The sequence below is a fragment of the Centruroides sculpturatus genome, unplaced genomic scaffold (genome assembly GCF_000671375.1).
Source record: "Centruroides sculpturatus isolate CEXI.00-Female unplaced genomic scaffold, Cexi_2.0 scaffold70, whole genome shotgun sequence".
In the NCBI taxonomy this organism is placed as follows: Eukaryota; Metazoa; Arthropoda; class Arachnida; order Scorpiones; family Buthidae; genus Centruroides; species Centruroides sculpturatus.
Genome location: NW_019384571.1, coordinates 703,071 through 725,020, shown reverse-complemented (window position 1 = coordinate 725,020; position 21,950 = coordinate 703,071). Strand labels below are relative to the sequence as shown.

At 29.2% G+C, this 21,950-nt stretch overlaps 1 protein-coding gene across 1 annotated transcript; it reads left to right on the top strand.

Annotated features, from left to right (window-relative positions):
- Positions 1–2,327: 2,327 nt before the first annotated feature.
- LOC111624176 (patched domain-containing protein 3-like) lies at positions 2,328–18,840 on the top strand. Its single transcript, XM_023366984.1, has 6 exons — positions 2,328–2,382; positions 5,563–5,626; positions 10,129–11,040; positions 16,768–16,886; positions 16,964–17,287; positions 17,372–18,840. Exons 2-6 carry the CDS (start codon positions 5,577–5,579, stop codon positions 18,739–18,741), a joined length of 2,775 nt encoding a protein of 924 aa, XP_023222752.1. The 5' UTR covers positions 2,328–2,382; positions 5,563–5,576; the 3' UTR covers positions 18,742–18,840.
- Positions 18,841–21,950: the final 3,110 nt, after the last annotated feature.

The following is a 21,950-nucleotide window of genomic DNA, read 5'->3' as shown; positions in this document are numbered from 1 at the left end:
TTTTTTTTTTTTTTTTAGATTGGAAGAGGCCCTATCAAGCTAAGAAAGATAAAAATCATAATTATTTTCAACACTCTTTCTTTGATATTCCGTGATAAAATTAGATCTAATAATATTAAATAATTTTTAAAATATTAATATAAATTATTAAAAACATCCAAACAGCATAGGCCCCCCATAAATTGGGGAGTGTCTTGTTGAAGAGTGTAATACGCCGGCCATTGGACATGTTTAAGAATTAATATGAAAAGATGAAAATCGAACATAGAATCCAGCTTAAAATTAAAATCTATAGTAAAAAATTAAATTAAAAAAATAATGAATATAAGAAGTCACTTTAATCAATTATGTCTGACTAAAGTGTGTAGAAGTAGAAACAAAAATTTGTTTTATCAGTTATCTATGTGAAAAGGAAGGCTTTTATCTATTGTTTATGTAGTAATAAAAGTAAACCCTTTTTTTTATTTATTTAGAAGCAGTTTTTATAATTTTATTTTAGTAAATTAAATTATTTCTGTTACAATTATATTGGGTTTTCACTCTCATTATTATTTCTTCAGAAAGATAAGTAAATTAAATAAAGCAGTGTGCTTGATACAAATAACATTACAGAGTAGAAATAATTATTTTGCTTTTAATATAACTTTTATTGTTTTTTTTCGATTTTCGATAATTTTCTCCGTAATCCGAAACAATTGGTCTCATCTGGTCTAGATTAAAGGCTTTCTACTCTACGAAAGAATTCGATACAATGTTATAAAAACTAAACTTTTTCATCAAATTACACGATTTTAACAAGAAAAACTGTAATAAATTACTAGAAAACTGTTTGAAAAATTAATATTTTATCAGTTAAATGTTATTGTGAAGTTTTTGCACGCGTGTATTTTATATAATAAAATTAGGAAATTGAAATCAATCGTATGATGTCATTTGATAGAACGTTGCCTTGTATAAATCCGACAACTTTATAACTTCTGTATAGTCTTTCCACAGATTTACTTACACATATTCATATATATATAATATAATATTTATATTTATTCTCTGACCGAACATTTAATTATTTTATTAAATCATAAGAAATAAAAAGTGTTTTAATTATTCTTCAGGATACAACTTTAAAATGAGGTAAGTAACAAGTTTTAGAAATTTTTTAAAGTTTATTTGCGTAAAATTTTAATTTTTATAAATTTCTTTATAATAAATAGTAATTTATAGCTGATATGAGTTATTTACAATTCTTAAATGTAATTTTACTTTATCTTAAATGCTTATCGCTGTATCAAATACCGAAATCATTCGTATATTTACAAAATACTTTCATTTGAACGAACAGAGATTGCAACTTTCTATTATTTTTGTTGAAAGTACTTCTATATCTTAACTTTTTTTAAATAATAAAATATATATAAAATAATTATAAAAATTCTCTAAACTTTTAAAACACAAGTTAACGAATATGATAAATTTGTTAAAATCAATTTACATCTAAGTATTAAGAGTGCTTTATATTAATTCTATGGAGCAAATCTTGTTTACACAGGGTTATCAAACAGATAAATTATCTACCAATAGTTTCTACGCTATTTATTACTTTTTTATTTTTTAATCTTTGTATCGCAAGAAAGGTCATAAGAGATGTAGTTATTGGTCTATACTGTATCAGAAACAGTCTATTTTTATCTGAGTTGAGCTAGCGGGTAAATAAAGTCCATCAATTCATATGTTTTATGTGAGTAGAAAAATTTTTCGTATGAATAATTAATTCCTTAATTTAACGTAACTTAATAAGGAAATTATTGTACAGTTTATATAAAAATATATAATGAGGAAGACAGAAAATATTCAGTAATAAGAATCAAAGGGATAATCAGTTGAAATTCAATAGATCAAGACCTTGAATTTATAAATTTTTTTTAGTTTGAATTATGAGATCAAAACAAGTCTTATATGGAAAATAATCATTTAAGNGACTTATCGAGGGAACCTTCGATGATAACTAACTGCGCCAACAACGCTGAAGTGATAAGCTCTCGTGGATATCGGGGCGATCGTTTCAGTGATGTCGGACGTTCTTCGAACTAAGTTACGTAAAGTATTGACTCAGAGTTCGCTACCTGTTACTGGCTTGGGTGGAACGATGCTATATGTTTTTGGACAGTGTACCTGTTAGACGTCCGTGTTTATTAACAACTCTTCAACGATAGTGCTCGCGAGAAGAGTGCGAGATCTCGTCCCGTTATTTAAAATTAATATCCTCGTTTTTTTAGTTTTAGTTTCGTTTTTCTTCTTGTTCTTTTTTTCACTGTGCATTCAACTGCTTTGTGATTTATGTCTATAACAATAACTTCAATAAAGTAATTTTTGAAGACATTGCTGGTATGTATAATTTGTCATTCTATCCTGCGCTGTGAACGGACGAATTATCGTTAGCATATCGAAACTGAAGTTAGTGATAAAAGACCTTAATTTACCCTAACAGTACCACGAGGATACCAGTCGAATTCTTAATGATTCCCGAGAAGCTTTTTGTCCCAGAACGTAACAGTTACGATTTGAGGTTGGGTAGAACTTTTTAGAAAGAATTGTCGCTCTCATTGATTATGGGAATCGAATAGTTCTGCCGGAGGCCGAGGAATCGCAGTTGCTACTGCGTTAGTTGCTGGGTCCTGTTTAGGTGAATGGAAACCACAACTGGACACATAAATTGTCGCCTGCGTCAACGAGAACTCTCAGGTAGAAAAATCAGAGGAAAACAAGGACGAAAAACGACAAATTCTACAGTACAATAGACGAACTATTGGTCCTGTTGTTGAAGTACTGTACAAAGAGCTATTGACTCCCGATTTGCTCTCGGGCAGTTGTACCATAAAAGTGAAGCATCAAATTCGGACGTGTGATCATCCACCCAGCAAACAGAAGCCGTATCTAGTGTTCCTCGAGGAACGACGGATCATTAATAAAGAAATTGATAAAATGTTGAGACGGTATAATTCAGCCATTCTCGGGTCCTCGATCTTCTCCAGTAGTTTTAATAAGAAAACGCAACGGAAGCTGGAGTTTTGTGTCGATTATAGAAGATTAAACTCGGTTACGAAAAAGGATGTTTATCATCTAATTTGCATAGATGATGTTCTAAATTGTTTGCGAGGATTTAAGATCTGGCTGTTGGAAGTTGACAAACAGAATAAGGTTTTTTGTTTTGTTAATTTATGGCAACGAAACACTTGGGCGATTTGCTTAGGGGATGCCTTCCGGGAGGTCTTTTTAAGGGTAACTCGCCCCTATTCAGGCTTTACAGACGTGGGAAAAACGTGGAAAACTCCACGTGGCCAGCCCGTCCTGGCCAGGCGCGAACTCACCACCGAACTCCCAGTGTTCAGGGAACGGAATCGCTTGGTCACTGGTGGGCCAACAGAATAAGGAAAAAATGTGTTCGTTACGACCGACAGATTATTGGAGTTCGCGTTATTCACCATTCTGTTTGGTTCGCGGTCGTCATACTACAGTTCCTTACACAACCCGTAACTCCGAACAGGAATGTTGAGGATTATTCAGCTTCTCTCGATATAAAGTTTGAGGAAACTCGAAACTTAGCAAGGGCTAGGTTTCTTTGATGTCGCGGCGTTACGACAGGGGCGACATGATACTCCTCATTGTCAAGTTAATCATCGACCAAACGAATTTGTTTGGATCTACATCCCTATTCGTAGGCCGGGACTATGTAAAAAACTATTATGTCAATATTTTGGCCCATATAGAGTGCTTCGCCAGTATGCTAACGTTACCTATGACGTAGAAGCTGTATTCCAACGACAGACCACGAGTGTAGCGAGAAATTATGCGTGTCATTTGCATGAAACCATATATTTCTCCTCTTGACTGAACTTCGATGTCCTCATTGGCGACATCATAAGGAAGAAGTACCCCCACGAACTTGTGCATTTTCAAATTCCAATGCTGTTCGAGAACAACTCGTGCCAAAATTCGATTTCTGGCCTGAGACTTCTTCAAATGTTTCTTTAGTATGTCTATATTTATTCCCAGAAGTTGCAAACTCTAATTTTTGAGTTACCTTTATAAAAATAAACTGTGTGAAAAGAAGTCACGGTTTTCATTCTTTTATATACAATGTATATTGCATTGTATATTGTATGTAACATACTTGTTATATCATATTATTTGAAAGTTTAATATTTACAATTGCTAATAAGTAGTTTATAATTCACAAAAGAAAGCATTTTCTTACTTTTTACTTTAATACAGTCTTTTTCCGTATGTTCATCAAACTTCTTACCATCTCATCCAACGGAAGATATTGTTAATTCATCGTTTTAGTTTATCGTATTGAAGTTTCTGATTCTGTTGTGGACACGGATGTATATGTCTATTGGCTATACAACGTCTATTATCTTTTTGGAAGAGAACAAGAGTCAGAATGGCGTGACATTGCTTGAACTACAGTAAATAAAATAACAACTAAGCTTGGAACTGAGAAATATTGCAGATAAGCCAAAGCGGTTAAAGCGTCAGCCTACTACATTGGTACCCTGGATCGAATCTGGACGATTAAGAAACTCCAGGAATTTTTAAGGGTAATCTATCTCTGATATGCAGTCTGGGCTTGTCATTGTGGGCCTGGCCGAAGTCACGATGTGTATGAAGTTCCTATTTGTGCTTCACAGGGCAAAAAAGTTTTAAAAATTTCAGGGGTGAATATTAACGCATATAGTATGTAATTTTAAATATTATCTGATCAAGTGACTTGTAAAATATAGTTTTGTTGCTAAGATACGGTATTTCTTTTTTAATTCTTTCCTCCCTACAGGCACTAAGAGAGCCTTTTTCTATGCTCATCATGAATTTTGATGAGTCCACAATGAGATCGGCTCGATGATGAAGGACGGGGCTCAACATATCCGAGACACTCTCGAAAATTTTTGAGATTTCTAATCCGGACTCAAACCCAGATCCTAAGTGCAACAAGCAAAGACTTTGACAATTCGACCACTTAAGAATACAATTTAGTTATTGTTGTTAGTCAGTTACATTAGGATAATGTAAAGTTGTGAAATAAATTTCAATGATATGATTAAATAAGATTTGTTACCACGAATTTATTTCCATAAAGAAATAAATTAACGAACGCCTTTATCTATTAAAATAAACTTGAATTTTATTATAAAAAACTTATAAAAAGTAATTAAAAATTTCATTTATTCACATCATTCACGTTTCTAAAATAATCTAAAAAATAAAGACCATGGGTTGTATTCTGGTCACTGTCTCTGGTCTCCCGTCTCTCGCAAGCCGGTCGCTGATTGGCTAATCATTTGGATTAGCCAATTTGGTTTTGCGAGACGAGAGACCAGAGACAGTGACCAGAATATGGCCCTATGTTTATTTACTGGTCAATGGAATTTTGTTTATAATCGATCGGTAAAAATTTTAAATATTTTCTAAAATAATAATTTTAGTAACCGATACATTTAAAATTTTACTATAGGTTTATGTAAAATATTGTAGGATCTCAATTCTGTATTATTGTATTTTTTGTAGTTGCTGTCAAGAAAATGTATTTTTCAGAAGATCAAATAATCCATCGATTTAATTCAATTTCAAGGTAATACTTTTAACATAAATACATATAAATATTTAACAATTTTTTTATATTTATTTTAATATTGTAGCCTATTTATATTCATCTGATATGAATAATATTTAATATTCATATCAGATGAATATTAAATATTCATCTGATATGAATATTATTGATGCAAATATATATCTGCATCAATAATAAGGGATTTAAAATATTCATTGTAAGGGCTTTTAAATCATAATTATATCACTTATTAGTAAAATTTTAAATGTATCGGTTACTAAAATTATTATTTTAGAAAATATTTAAAATTTTTACCGATCGATTATAAACAAAATTATCAAATATTCATCTGATATGAATATTAAATATTATTCATATCATCTGATATGAATAATATTTAATAGGCGACTTGCATTCAATTATTGAATGCAAGTCGCCTATTAAACAATTTAAAATTGTGCAATTGAGAAATAATAAAGTTTTGCCACATTATTTAAGGTAGTAAATCCACTAAGAATGATATAATTAAATTTAATTTTGAATGAATTTACATCACTCAGATATGAATTATTTATTGATAAAATTTAACGTTAATTCGATTTAACATGAAATTAGGTAAAATATTCATATCTCTACATTTAATTTCTTGATATAATCAAAAAACAAAGCGAGATTTTAAAGTGAATAAATACAGAATTATTTATAAAACTAATTAAGTATCACAATGCATTATTTTCAAGAAAAATCAAAGATGAGATTTTTTATGTTATCATTTGTGAAAGAAATGCATTGATGAAAGAGCAATAAAAGTCGCAGAAATGTTGATGCTATAACCATAAAATACTGACTCAAAAGATAATTTTTATCAATATTTTATGGATAATATTCGTAAAATATCTTTCTATTCAAGACATTGAAACGAAGTCTTTTTGCGAACTCATTTTATAGCCTTGGGAATAATACTTCAATGCGTATATTAATGAAATCAAGCTTGAAATGATTCTGGCAAAATTATAGTTTGATAGTTTAGTAGAATAGAAAAAGTCATCTGTGGCTCAGCTAAACGTATCGAATACATACAAACCTTAGTTGAGGTTATAAATATGTTTGATGGTCTATTGATATGTGGCACTTGTAACGACAACGTGACAATAGCAGCTGAGCTCGTGACTGTCAAACATTTGCAGAGTTGNAGTGTCTTGTTGAAGAGTGTAATACGCCGGCCATTGGACATGTTTAAGAATTAATATGAAAAGATGAAAATCGAACATAGAATCCAGCTTAAAATTAAAATCTATAGTAAAAAATTAAATTAAAAAAATAATGAATATAAGAAGTCACTTTAATCAATTATGTCTGACTAAAGTGTGTAGAAGTAGAAACAAAAATTTGTTTTATCAGTTATCTATGTGAAAAGGAAGGCTTTTATCTATTGTTTATGTAGTAATAAAAGTAAACCCTTTTTTTTATTTATTTAGAAGCAGTTTTTATAATTTTATTTTAGTAAATTAAATTATTTCTGTTACAATTATATTGGGTTTTCACTCTCATTATTATTTCTTCAGAAAGATAAGTAAATTAAATAAAGCAGTGTGCTTGATACAAATAACATTACAGAGTAGAAATAATTATTTTGCTTTTAATATAACTTTTATTGTTTTTTTTCGATTTTCGATAATTTTCTCCGTAATCCGAAACAATTGGTCTCATCTGGTCTAGATTAAAGGCTTTCTACTCTACGAAAGAATTCGATACAATGTTATAAAAACTAAACTTTTTCATCAAATTACACGATTTTAACAAGAAAAACTGTAATAAATTACTAGAAAACTGTTTGAAAAATTAATATTTTATCAGTTAAATGTTATTGTGAAGTTTTTGCACGCGTGTATTTTATATAATAAAATTAGGAAATTGAAATCAATCGTATGATGTCATTTGATAGAACGTTGCCTTGTATAAATCCGACAACTTTATAACTTCTGTATAGTCTTTCCACAGATTTACTTACACATATTCATATATATATAATATAATATTTATATTTATTCTCTGACCGAACATTTAATTATTTTATTAAATCATAAGAAATAAAAAGTGTTTTAATTATTCTTCAGGATACAACTTTAAAATGAGGTAAGTAACAAGTTTTAGAAATTTTTTAAAGTTTATTTGCGTAAAATTTTAATTTTTATAAATTTCTTTATAATAAATAGTAATTTATAGCTGATATGAGTTATTTACAATTCTTAAATGTAATTTTACTTTATCTTAAATGCTTATCGCTGTATCAAATACCGAAATCATTCGTATATTTACAAAATACTTTCATTTGAACGAACAGAGATTGCAACTTTCTATTATTTTTGTTGAAAGTACTTCTATATCTTAACTTTTTTTAAATAATAAAATATATATAAAATAATTATAAAAATTCTCTAAACTTTTAAAACACAAGTTAACGAATATGATAAATTTGTTAAAATCAATTTACATCTAAGTATTAAGAGTGCTTTATATTAATTCTATGGAGCAAATCTTGTTTACACAGGGTTATCAAACAGATAAATTATCTACCAATAGTTTCTACGCTATTTATTACTTTTTTATTTTTTAATCTTTGTATCGCAAGAAAGGTCATAAGAGATGTAGTTATTGGTCTATACTGTATCAGAAACAGTCTATTTTTATCTGAGTTGAGCTAGCGGGTAAATAAAGTCCATCAATTCATATGTTTTATGTGAGTAGAAAAATTTTTCGTATGAATAATTAATTCCTTAATTTAACGTAACTTAATAAGGAAATTATTGTACAGTTTATATAAAAATATATAATGAGGAAGACAGAAAATATTCAGTAATAAGAATCAAAGGGATAATCAGTTGAAATTCAATAGATCAAGACCTTGAATTTATAAATTTTTTTTAGTTTTGCAGTTGTAAACTTGATACTTTTTGTGTGTAAAAAATTAAGTTAGTTGTAAATCGATATTTATTATACAGGAAGTTGATATATAAAATATTCTATAGTGAAAAAAAAAATTATTTTAACTTGATAAAAGTTCAATTTAAAACTATTTAAAACGGATTTGTTTATATTATTTGTATGAAATTTACTTTGATATTTTACTTGAAAAACATTATGATATCTAATAAATATTAACTGATAATTAATTATTAAAGATAATAAAAAAGTAGGTTTGTCTGATAGGAAATAATTCAATTTCACAATAATTTTTTGTGATATTTAAATCTAATCAACTTGGAGAATTAGTTAATGATTTAGATAAATATTTTCCAAAGAAAATATAATTTAATTAGGTTATATAAAGTTTATTTTTCTTAAATTTATTTCTAAGCTCGGAATTTGATCCTTAAAGATTTCTTTTTATGAGAGTTACAGTGTATCTGTAGAGATGGATGAACGATTTGAACATCAGTTGAAGTAAAGCCTATCTGATAGTGCAAGTTAATACTCAATAAAAATATTTATTTGCTTAGTTCTTTGGCTTTAGACTAAACAACAGAAACATAAAAAAAATTCTTCTTTAGATAAAATGTTAGAAATGTTAATTGTGAAAGATGTAAAGAAATGCATGTTCAAATTAATTAGTGACTTAATCTTGATAAGAGATTTTATATGTATTTCCTCGAATAAACCACATGGTGTAAAGATGATGTTAAAAATAAAACCCGGTCTCGAATAAATCCCAGTTGAAAAGCATGTTAAACAAGTTGAAAAACTGCACTGTTAAGAGCGACAGGTATGAAGTTTATCTAAAATTATGCTCCTTCAAATTGTTCACAGTCGGACAGTACTTTCTGTTCCAAGGTTCAAGAAAGCATTTTTTGAAATAAAATTATAATTATTGTCGAATATTGAGCGTGGGAAAGTGGCGATGAAGTTCATAAATCGAGAGCTTACAAGCCGAAGAGTAGTTAGGAAAATCGAATTGGTAAGAGATGGTGAGTTTGAATCAGAAGATCTTGGTTGTCGAGGTAGTCCGTGGTGATAATCAATGTCTTATTCCTACAACGACATCGAAGCAAACACGAATGACAACGTAATAACCAAATCGGAATACTCTGAATGTAGTTAACTATGAAAACAGTAATTATTCCAAATGTTATAACTGTAACCCACAAATACAGCCAATAAACGGTTTTGATAGTTGAGAAAATGTACGAATGTTTAAGGTATTTCTTTCGATTTTCATCCCCTCGTCTCCTGCTACAAAGTAATAAAACCCAGAGCCTTCAATAATTCCCGTATGATAAGTATTGTACGTTTTATAAATACAGTAATCGAAGTTTAATCGAGGAAATGTAGCATCTTAGAAACGGAGCAAAAAGTATTAATATAATAAAATTTAGAAAATATTTTATAAATTATTTTTAATTATACAATTAATATAAAAAACGAGAGAAATATATTAATATAATTGATAAAATATTTTAAAAATATTTCTTCCTAATATTTGTTTATACCTATTTAAATTAATGCCAATTATTTTTTTACAGATACTCTTCTAACACTTTGACATATCTAGAGGAAATGAAGTGGAATTGCGCGCAGAAAACTCTAAGTTTATGTTGCACGCTGCTAGGACATTCCATCTCCAAACATCCCATTCATTTTATATTAATACCTTTCGGTATATCTTTAATTTTATCGACTGGATATTTGCAGATGAAGTATTTAAAAGATGCGGAATATCTATATTCTATGAAAGATAGTAAAGCCGTAAGAGATAGAGATGCTATGGAGAAATTGTTTCCATTTGATGAAGTTGCTAATTTTGATCCTTCGAGAACTACAAGGATAAGAGATGCAATTTTCCTTATTATTATACCTAAGGATAAAGGAAATATATTAAGAACAGATATTTTTCGAGAAATAGTTGAGATTGATAACTTTGCACAAAATTTCACGATTTATATGAACAATAAACATTGGAATTACAGTCAGATTTGTGCTAGAAGGAATGGAAATTGTATCTACAACGTTGGATTATCATTATTAACGAAGATCGATGATTATAATAAAGGAACATTTAAATTTAAGTATCCAGTAGATATAAACTTAGATAATTTTAAAATAACTCCCTACGCAGCGAATTTAGGAGGAGTGACATTGGATAATGATGATTACGTACAAGAAGCAAAAGCCTTTCGTTTGAACTATTTTTACCATACCAAAACTGAATTAATGGATCATATTGTAACTAAATGGGAAAGTCTTTTCAGTGATTATATTCATAATACAGAATTTGATAACATCACAGTGTACAAAATTAGTTTTAGATCGGTAGAAAACGAATTTGGAAGAAACACTTCTGAAAGCATTTCTCTAATTGGAATTTCAGTAGTGTTAATGTTACTTTTTTCAATAGTCACTTGCATGTCAACTGAATGGATTAGAAGTAAACCATGGTTGGGATTATCGGGATTTATTTCTTCTCTTCTAGCTGTTTCGGCAACTTTTGGAATGCTCATGTATTGCGGAGTGGAATACGTCGACGTGATAATAGCTTTGCCCTTCTTGATGATAGGTAATTGTATAATTTATGTTATTTTTACAGATATTTTGCAATAAGATAAGTTTCTGACTTATTGTAATTAATTATAGGAATAGGGATGGATGATTCATTTGTTCTAATTTCTGCTTGGAGACGTACAAGTCCCGAAAAAAGTCTAAAAAGGAGAATGGGAGAAGCCTATTCAGAAGCAGCAGTGTCAATTACGATAACTTCACTCACTAATTTATTTTCTTTTTGTTTTGGAATGGTCACACCCTTTCCTGTTGTACAATTTTTTTGTATATATGCTGCGACTGCAGTGTTTTTTACTTACGTATATCAAATCACATTTTTTGGAGGATGCATGGCTTTAAGTGGACTCAGAGAAGAACAAAAACTCCATCCTTTTACTTTTAGACCAGTGAAATTTAAAGGTATTTTTCAATTTTTGCTTATTTTATGACAAATTAATTAATATTTTAAACATTTATTTGATTTTAGAAATTTATCTTTTTCAGAAAACAAAACGTCTACTTGCGAAGAAGAACCTATAGTAATACAAGAAGACATATTTATGAAGTTTTTTAAAGAAACCATAGGAGGTTTATTAACTAAGACATGTAGCAAAGTTATAATTATTGCATTATTCTTGATAAACATTGCAGTAGCTATTTGGGGATGCAGTCATATGAAGGAAGGAATGGAACTCAGTGACCTTCTTCATCCAAAAACTAGTAGTTATAAATATATTAAATTAAATTTTGAATACTTTGGTGAGTATACGGGTCGCATACATGTTGCCATTAACGAAACGTTAAATTATGCTGATCCAAAAGTGCAACAAGACATTGACAACTTAATTAAAAATTTTGAAGCTACTCCTTATATAAAAGGTGGTTTCTTCACAGAATATTGGTTAAAGTATTTTATGTTAATGTCGAAACATCCAATGCTTTCATATTCTTTCAGAGCGTATAATCTTACTGATAAACAAGATTTTATTGATTGTGTGCATAATGTTTTCTTAAAATTTCCTCAAACTCGAAAATTAAGAAGTGATATAGTGTTTAATGAGAACTATACAGAAATAATTAGTAGTAGATTTCATTTTACTATCCATAAATGTGATAACAGAGACAAAGAGAGGGAATTATATAAACACGTGAAAGAGGTTATGAGAGATTCTAAAATATCTATAATTGCCCATTGTTTATATTTTATATTTAATGAACAGATGTTTGTTGTAAAGTCAATATCTATTCAGACAGTTTGTGTGGCTGCAGTGGTTATGATGGTTATCTTTTTCATTTTTATACCAAATTTTACTTGCGCTGTATGTGTTGCGGTAACAATCGTTGCTGTAGAAGTTGAAGCTATCGGTTATATGTCATTGTGGGGAGTTAATCTGGATGTGTTATCTATGATAAGTTTAGTGATGTGTGTAGGTTTTTCTGTTAATTATCCAGCCCACATCGCATACGCATTTATCATTTCTAACAAAACATCATCAAAAGAAAATCTCAAAGCATCGTTATTTGCAGTGGGTATGCCTATATTTCAAGGTTCCTTCTCCACTATATTAGGTATAGTTGTTTTAGCTTTTGTGCCATCTTATATGCTTCAAGTATTTTTGAAGACTATTTTCTTAATTGTAACATTCACAGCCATACACGCTATGTTTATATTACCCGTTATTCTCAGTATCTGGGATAGTTTATGGAAGAAAATTATTCCTAAACAGCAACCTCTCCTGCAACGGAATTTTTCAAATAACATCAATTCTTGTAAGGATTTAAAGGAGAAAACTTCAGAAAAGAGTAATTCAGTTCCTAATAATTCAACAGATAACAAAACGGAAGAAATTTGGGTTNCAGGAATGTTGAGGATTATTCAGCTTCTCTCGATATAAAGTTTGAGGAAACTCGAAACTTAGCAAGGGCTAGGTTTCTTTGATGTCGCGGCGTTACGACAGGGGCGACATGATACTCCTCATTGTCAAGTTAATCATCGACCAAACGAATTTGTTTGGATCTACATCCCTATTCGTAGGCCGGGACTATGTAAAAAACTATTATGTCAATATTTTGGCCCATATAGAGTGCTTCGCCAGTATGCTAACGTTACCTATGACGTAGAAGCTGTATTCCAACGACAGACCACGAGTGTAGCGAGAAATTATGCGTGTCATTTGCATGAAACCATATATTTCTCCTCTTGACTGAACTTCGATGTCCTCATTGGCGACATCATAAGGAAGAAGTACCCCCACGAACTTGTGCATTTTCAAATTCCAATGCTGTTCGAGAACAACTCGTGCCAAAATTCGATTTCTGGCCTGAGACTTCTTCAAATGTTTCTTTAGTATGTCTATATTTATTCCCAGAAGTTGCAAACTCTAATTTTTGAGTTACCTTTATAAAAATAAACTGTGTGAAAAGAAGTCACGGTTTTCATTCTTTTATATACAATGTATATTGCATTGTATATTGTATGTAACATACTTGTTATATCATATTATTTGAAAGTTTAATATTTACAATTGCTAATAAGTAGTTTATAATTCACAAAAGAAAGCATTTTCTTACTTTTTACTTTAATACAGTCTTTTTCCGTATGTTCATCAAACTTCTTACCATCTCATCCAACGGAAGATATTGTTAATTCATCGTTTTAGTTTATCGTATTGAAGTTTCTGATTCTGTTGTGGACACGGATGTATATGTCTATTGGCTATACAACGTCTATTATCTTTTTGGAAGAGAACAAGAGTCAGAATGGCGTGACATTGCTTGAACTACAGTAAATAAAATAACAACTAAGCTTGGAACTGAGAAATATTGCAGATAAGCCAAAGCGGTTAAAGCGTCAGCCTACTACATTGGTACCCTGGATCGAATCTGGACGATTAAGAAACTCCAGGAATTTTTAAGGGTAATCTATCTCTGATATGCAGTCTGGGCTTGTCATTGTGGGCCTGGCCGAAGTCACGATGTGTATGAAGTTCCTATTTGTGCTTCACAGGGCAAAAAAGTTTTAAAAATTTCAGGGGTGAATATTAACGCATATAGTATGTAATTTTAAATATTATCTGATCAAGTGACTTGTAAAATATAGTTTTGTTGCTAAGATACGGTATTTCTTTTTTAATTCTTTCCTCCCTACAGGCACTAAGAGAGCCTTTTTCTATGCTCATCATGAATTTTGATGAGTCCACAATGAGATCGGCTCGATGATGAAGGACGGGGCTCAACATATCCGAGACACTCTCGAAAATTTTTGAGATTTCTAATCCGGACTCAAACCCAGATCCTAAGAGCAACAAGCAAAGACTTTGACAATTCGACCACTTAAGAATACAATTTAGTTATTGTTGTTAGTCAGTTACATTAGGATAATGTAAAGTTGTGAAATAAATTTCAATGATATGATTAAATAAGATTTGTTACCACGAATTTATTTCCATAAAGAAATAAATTAACGAACGCCTTTATCTATTAAAATAAACTTGAATTTTATTATAAAAAACTTATAAAAAGTAATTAAAAATTTCATTTATTCACATCATTCACGTTTCTAAAATAATCTAAAAAATAAAGACCATGGGTTGTATTCTGGTCACTGTCTCTGGTCTCCCGTCTCTCGCAAGCCGGTCGCTGATTGGCTAATCATTTGGATTAGCCAATTTGGTTTTGCGAGACGAGAGACCAGAGACAGTGACCAGAATATGGCCCTATGTTTATTTACTGGTCAATGGAATTTTGTTTATAATCGATCGGTAAAAATTTTAAATATTTTCTAAAATAATAATTTTAGTAACCGATACATTTAAAATTTTACTANGAGCGACAGGTATGAAGTTTATCTAAAATTATGCTCCTTCAAATTGTTCACAGTCGGACAGTACTTTCTGTTCCAAGGTTCAAGAAAGCATTTTTTGAATTATGTCTGACTAAAGTGTGTAGAAGTAGAAACAAAAATTTGTTTTATCAGTTATCTATGTGAAAAGGAAGGCTTTTATCTATTGTTTATGTAGTAATAAAAGTAAACCCTTTTTTTTATTTATTTAGAAGCAGTTTTTATAATTTTATTTTAGTAAATTAAATTATTTCTGTTACAATTATATTGGGTTTTCACTCTCATTATTATTTCTTCAGAAAGATAAGTAAATTAAATAAAGCAGTGTGCTTGATACAAATAACATTACAGAGTAGAAATAATTATTTTGCTTTTAATATAACTTTTATTGTTTTTTTTCGATTTTCGATAATTTTCTCCGTAATCCGAAACAATTGGTCTCATCTGGTCTAGATTAAAGGCTTTCTACTCTACGAAAGAATTCGATACAATGTTATAAAAACTAAACTTTTTCATCAAATTACACGATTTTAACAAGAAAAACTGTAATAAATTACTAGAAAACTGTTTGAAAAATTAATATTTTATCAGTTAAATGTTATTGTGAAGTTTTTGCACGCGTGTATTTTATATAATAAAATTAGGAAATTGAAATCAATCGTATGATGTCATTTGATAGAACGTTGCCTTGTATAATCCGAAATTGAGAAATAATAAAGTTTTGCCACATTATTTAAGGTAGTAAATCCACTAAGAATGATATAATTAAATTTAATTTTGAATGAATTTACATCACTCAGATATGAATTATTTATTGATAAAATTTAACGTTAATTCGATTTAACATGAAATTAGGTAAAATATTCATATCTCTACATTTAATTTCTTGATATAATCAAAAAACAAAGCGAGATTTTAAAGTGAATAAATACAGAATTATTTATAAAACTAATTAAGTATCACAATGCATTATTTTCAAGAAAAATCAAAGATGAGATTTTTTATGTTATCATTTGTGAAAGAAATGCATTGATGAAAGAGCAATAAAAGTCGCAGAAATGTTGATGCTATAACCATAAAATACTGACTCAAAAGATAATTTTTATCAATATTTTATGGATAATATTCGTAAAATATCTTTCTATTCAAGACATTGAAACGAAGTCTTTTTGCGAACTCATTTTATAGCCTTGGGAATAATACTTCAATGCGTATATTAATGAAATCAAGCTTGAAATGATTCTGGCAAAATTATAGTTTGATAGTTTAGTAGAATAGAAAAAGTCATCTGTGGCTCAGCTAAACGTATCGAATATAACATACAAACCTTAGTTGAGGTTATAAATATGTTTGATGGTCTATTGATATGTGGCACTTGTAACGACAACGTGACAATAGCAGCTGAGCTCGTGACTGTCAAACATTTGCAGAGTTGACAACAACGTGACAGCTCAGCGAATGGATACCTTTTTTAAACTTTTTAATCGTGTTCTAAATCTTCTAAAATCAATATTTGTTTACGTGATTTATTTTATGATGTGTAAGCATTTCTATTAATTTTCTTCTTACAATTTATTGATTTAATACTCTTCCCCAAAAATTTCATTTAAATCACTTTTTATTTATTTATTTCCTGATTATCTATTTCAAAGGAAAATATACAGATATTTAAATGGTCGCAATATTTATAAATGTAGAGAAAATATAAATACAAAAAATCAATAACAATTAACANTTTTTCAATAGTCACTTGCATGTCAACTGAATGGATTAGAAGTAAACCATGGTTGGGATTATCGGGATTTATTTCTTCTCTTCTAGCTGTTTCGGCAACTTTTGGGATGCTCATGTATTGCGGAGTGGAATACGTCGACGTGATAATAGCTTTGCCCTTCTTGATGATAGGTAATTGTATAATTTATGTTATTTTTACAGATATTTTGCAATAAGATAAGTTTCTGACTTATTGTAATTAATTATAGGAATAGGGATGGATGATTCATTTGTTCTAATTTCTGCTTGGAGACGTACAAGTCCCGAAAAAAGTCTAAAAAGGAGAATGGGAGAAGCCTATTCAGAAGCAGCAGTGTCAATTACGATAACTTCACTCACTAATTTATTTTCTTTTTGTTTTGGAATGGTCACACCCTTTCCTGTTGTACAATTTTTTTGTATATATGCTGCGACTGCAGTGTTTTTTACTTACGTATATCAAATCACATTTTTTGGAGGATGCATGGCTTTAAGTGGACTCAGAGAAGAACAAAAACTCCATCCTTTTACTTTTAGACCAGTGAAATTTAAAGGTATTTTTCAATTTTTGCTTATTTTATGACAAATTAATTAATATTTTAAACATTTATTTGATTTTAGAAATTTATCTTTTTCAGAAAACAAAACGTCTACTTGCGAAGAAGAACCTATAGTAATACAAGAAGACATATTTATGAAGTTTTTTAAAGAAACCATAGGAGGTTTATTAACTAAGACATGTAGCAAAGTTATAATTATTGCATTATTCTTGATAAACATTGCAGTAGCTATTTGGGGATGCAGTCATATGAAGGAAGGAATGGAACTCAGTGACCTTCTTCATCCAAAAACTAGTAGTTATAAATATATTAAATTAAATTTTGAATACTTTGGTGAGTATACGGGTCGCATACATGTTGCCATTAACGAAACGTTAAATTATGCTGATCCAAAAGTGCAACAAGACATTGACAACTTAATTAAAAATTTTGAAGCTACTCCTTATATAAAAGGTGGTTTCTTCACAGAATATTGGTTAAAGTATTTTATGTTAATGTCGAAACATCCAATGCTTTCATATTCTTTCAGAGCGTATAATCTTACTGATAAACAAGATTTTATTGATTGTGTGCATAATGTTTTCTTAAAATTTCCTCAAACTCGAAAATTAAGAAGTGATATAGTGTTTAATGAGAACTATACAGAAATAATTAGTAGTAGATTTCATTTTACTATCCATAAATGTGATAACAGAGACAAAGAGAGGGAATTATATAAACACGTGAAAGAGGTTATGAGAGATTCTAAAATATCTATAATTGCCCATTGTTTATATTTTATATTTAATGAACAGATGTTTGTTGTAAAGTCAATATCTATTCAGACAGTTTGTGTGGCTGCAGTGGTTATGATGGTTATCTTTTTCATTTTTATACCAAATTTTACTTGCGCTGTATGTGTTGCGGTAACAATCGTTGCTGTAGAAGTTGAAGCTATCGGTTATATGTCATTGTGGGGAGTTAATCTGGATGTGTTATCTATGATAAGTTTAGTGATGTGTGTAGGTTTTTCTGTTAATTATCCAGCCCACATCGCATACGCATTTATCATTTCTAACAAAACATCATCAAAAGAAAATCTCAAAGCATCGTTATTTGCAGTGGGTATGCCTATATTTCAAGGTTCCTTCTCCACTATATTAGGTATAGTTGTTTTAGCTTTTGTGCCATCTTATATGCTTCAAGTATTTTTGAAGACTATTTTCTTAATTGTAACATTCACAGCCATACACGCTATGTTTATATTACCCGTTATTCTCAGTATCTGGGATAGTTTATGGAAGAAAATTATTCCTAAACAGCAACCTCTCCTGCAACGGAATTTTTCAAATAACATCAATTCTTGTAAGGATTTAAAGGAGAAAACTTCAGAAAAGAGTAATTCAGTTCCTAATAATTCAACAGATAACAAAACGGAAGAAATTTGGGTTAAAAGAATAGATTTTTGATCTATAATATTCGTAATATATATAAAATTATATTTTAAGATGTATTTAAGTTGTTTCGTTCTGAATACATGTAGAATTTTTAAAGTATATTTATATTTGATTCAATAATTATTTAATTATTGTAGTTTTGATATAATGTATTCAATAAAACAATTTTAAAATACTGGAAATAAGCGTAAGACATTTAAAGCTTATATTCATTTCATGATAAAGTGTAGAACATGAGATTTTTAAAAATGAATTCCTATCTTGGATACAAATAATTTTTTTCAATTACAATTAAACAATTTATTAAATTATTATACTATAAAGTGTATTTTTATTAAAAATGAAGAGCGATGTATAGATTATCTTTATATACTAAATTTTATTTATAGGTAATTATAAATATACTTATATATAGATAGAAATAGATAGATGATAACGAACAAGGACAAAGGTCCATAGTAGTTTAACATTAACAAATGTAATTTTATTAAATCATTCAAAAGATCTGTAATTACATACTAAGAATCTGGTTTTTCTATTATAATTAATTAGTAAGGAAAAAATTAGTTATTATATACAGGGGGGTCTAGATTTTGTGGGCCCTAGGGCTTATTGAAGTCCAATGGGGCCCCATTTTTTTTTAAATATAAATAATACTATAAATTATTATTATTATTATATTATTAATATTAACTATTTTTTACTATACGATAAGTGCTCATTGTTAATGAAAAAATATTAAAAATTTATGATAATTCAATTTTTGTGGTCCCTGATACTTGGGGGCCCAGGGCTTAAGCTCTATTAGTTCCCATGTAGATTTACCCTTGATTATATATATAGAAAATGCATTGTTCAATTTAAGCAGTATTTAGAAGTTTTAAAATATTAGGATATACCGAACGTGTATCAGACATAAAAATTTAAAACTATAATGATTATTATTCGTATGCTGAAATAAAATTTCAAAACCATTATCCTAAATTATCGTCAATTGAAACAAAAAGGAGCCATGGCCTCTTGGCTCCCTGGAGTGCCCCTGCTTTACGCATTTCCGCTGCAAAGTTTATATCTATAAGGTAATACAGAAATAGCATTAAACAATTACACAAAGCTTAAAAGATAAATTTGACAATAAATGTAACGATTTTAACTCATTCACCTTGAATAAATATATACAATAAATTTATAATTTATACTTAATTTACATTACATAATGTAATGTAAGATAAAATGCGAAATGGTAGAGAACTTTATTGCCTGTTTTCAGTAACACGATATAACAACGACATTTGCTCCTTGATAACTTTTTCTGATTGGATTAATGGCTGTTAAATAAGATAAGTCGGTAAAAAAATTTTAATAAATAATTTATTAACTTTCAGCCTATGATTACTGCTGTTGATAGACAACACTTAAACAGAACAAAATTATAGTTATTGCTTACTCGGCGTTAAAATAATATTTCATTAACTTCAATTCTTCATTAGCAATTTAAAAAAGAATTTCTGCATATAATTTAAAATGAAAATATGGAAAAAATTCATTATACATGTTATGAAGATAAAGCAATGTTAGGCTTATTTATAAGATACTAAAAAAAAAAAAAAAATTAAAACATTTTATATCCTTCATAAAAGTTTATTTTGATAGAGTTATGTATCCATTTAATCTATTATTTAGCTTGGAAATTAATAAAATCGTAATGAATACGTTGTTTTTTGCATGAGAAATTCCATTATTTAATTGAGTTAACTTTAGAGTTAGACAATCTTTCTATTGTATATGGAAAGGCCTCATCTTACTTCAGAGTGATCTCAAAGAGTCATCTTCCATTGCAGATTGCATTAGTACTGTATATACATTCATAAGACAAGCATAGCAAATACATACTTTTAGATAGATGCATATTATTAAAAACTATGTTTTTATAATTTAAAATTTATAAAATACCTAATTTAAACTGGGTATTTATAGTACCCAGATTAGTTTTATGCAAAACTAAAGTGGGTAGTATAACTTTTTTTCTTTTCTTTACTTTTTTAAATTTATCAGGAAGCTTTAGAAGCCACAAAACTCTTCTAGTGGATTCGCTACCTCTGCTCTATACATTTTATACAAAATTGGGAATATGAAACCATCAAACTGCTGGTTCCTCGCCTTTGCTTTATACAGACTTATTGTTTAAATTGTAAAATAGTTACCCAGATTATTATAATTTTTAGTTATTAAAATCTATTTCATCTTATTTTGATGAGTAATTTTTGAGTCATCANGAAGATATACTACTATTTAATATTTACGATCGAGTATGCTTTTTTTTTTTAATATATACTTTTATTCTCTCGCCGGGTTCTTTGGGTACGTCTTGGGTTACAACAGCACGAGTTATCATGACAGTTCACGCTGGGGTTTTTCCCCCCTCTCAATTACTTGTTAACAAGCTGAAGTGGGCGTGGGTGTTTTAACGTTTAAAATTTTGCGTAATTTATCTTAGAATTCATATATAAGCGAGTTAAATAACGAGTTTAAAAAAAATCTTTATAACATTTTCCAATTAAAGAGGGAAACGGGAGAGCTTCCTGATTAAAATTGTTGTCTCTTTAGATGAACAAAGATTAAAATTGTTGAGTGAATCACAAGTGTCGTCTACCTAATCTTTGAACTAGGAAAAATGAATCCAATTGTTCCTTTTAATTTAAAGATGTAAAAGTATTTCTGATGTTCCAATTAGCGGAAAGGATAATGAGATCTTGTATTTCTTCGAGCATAGTTTAAATCTCAAGTTGTAGATAGAAAAATATAAAAAAAGTTTAAACTTAATTAGCGACTGTTTAGTATAACATTATACTGGAATACAGTGATTTGCTTATTTAAATAATAAATTATACAAGAAAAATACAATAGACGAATAAAAATGGAGAATCTTTTAATGAAAAGAAAAGGGAAAAAAAAGTATTAAGGACGTTGAAAGTTCATTCCTATTGAAAGGAAAGTGTAGAGATAACGTAATCAATTGTATATGACAAGATATTGTACAAGACTAAACGTGTTTCTTGTGTATAGCCTAAACAAAAACACGTTACCTTATCGCATTAAATGAGATTAATGTTGATGAATGAGATAAAATTATTAATTTTTCAATTTATTCAAATCTATACAATAGCAATATGAAAGTGTAAATACGATTAGAATAATCTTTGAAACCCGTTCTTGACTTT

What these genes read in the sequence shown, in the direction of transcription:
- LOC111624176 (XM_023366984.1), top strand. Translation starts at nt 5,577, where the DNA reads ATGTATTTTTCAGAAGATCAAATAATCCATCGATTTAATTCAATTTCA. An exon ending in CGATTTAATTCAATTTCAAG is followed by an intron (nt 5,627 to 10,128) that starts GTAATACTTTTA and finishes ATTTTTTTACAG; the next exon opens with ATACTCTTCTAACACTTTGA. An exon ending in TGGATTAGAAGTAAACCATG is followed by an intron (nt 11,041 to 16,767) that starts GTTGGGATTATC and finishes AAGTAAACCATG; the next exon opens with GTTGGGATTATCGGGATTTA.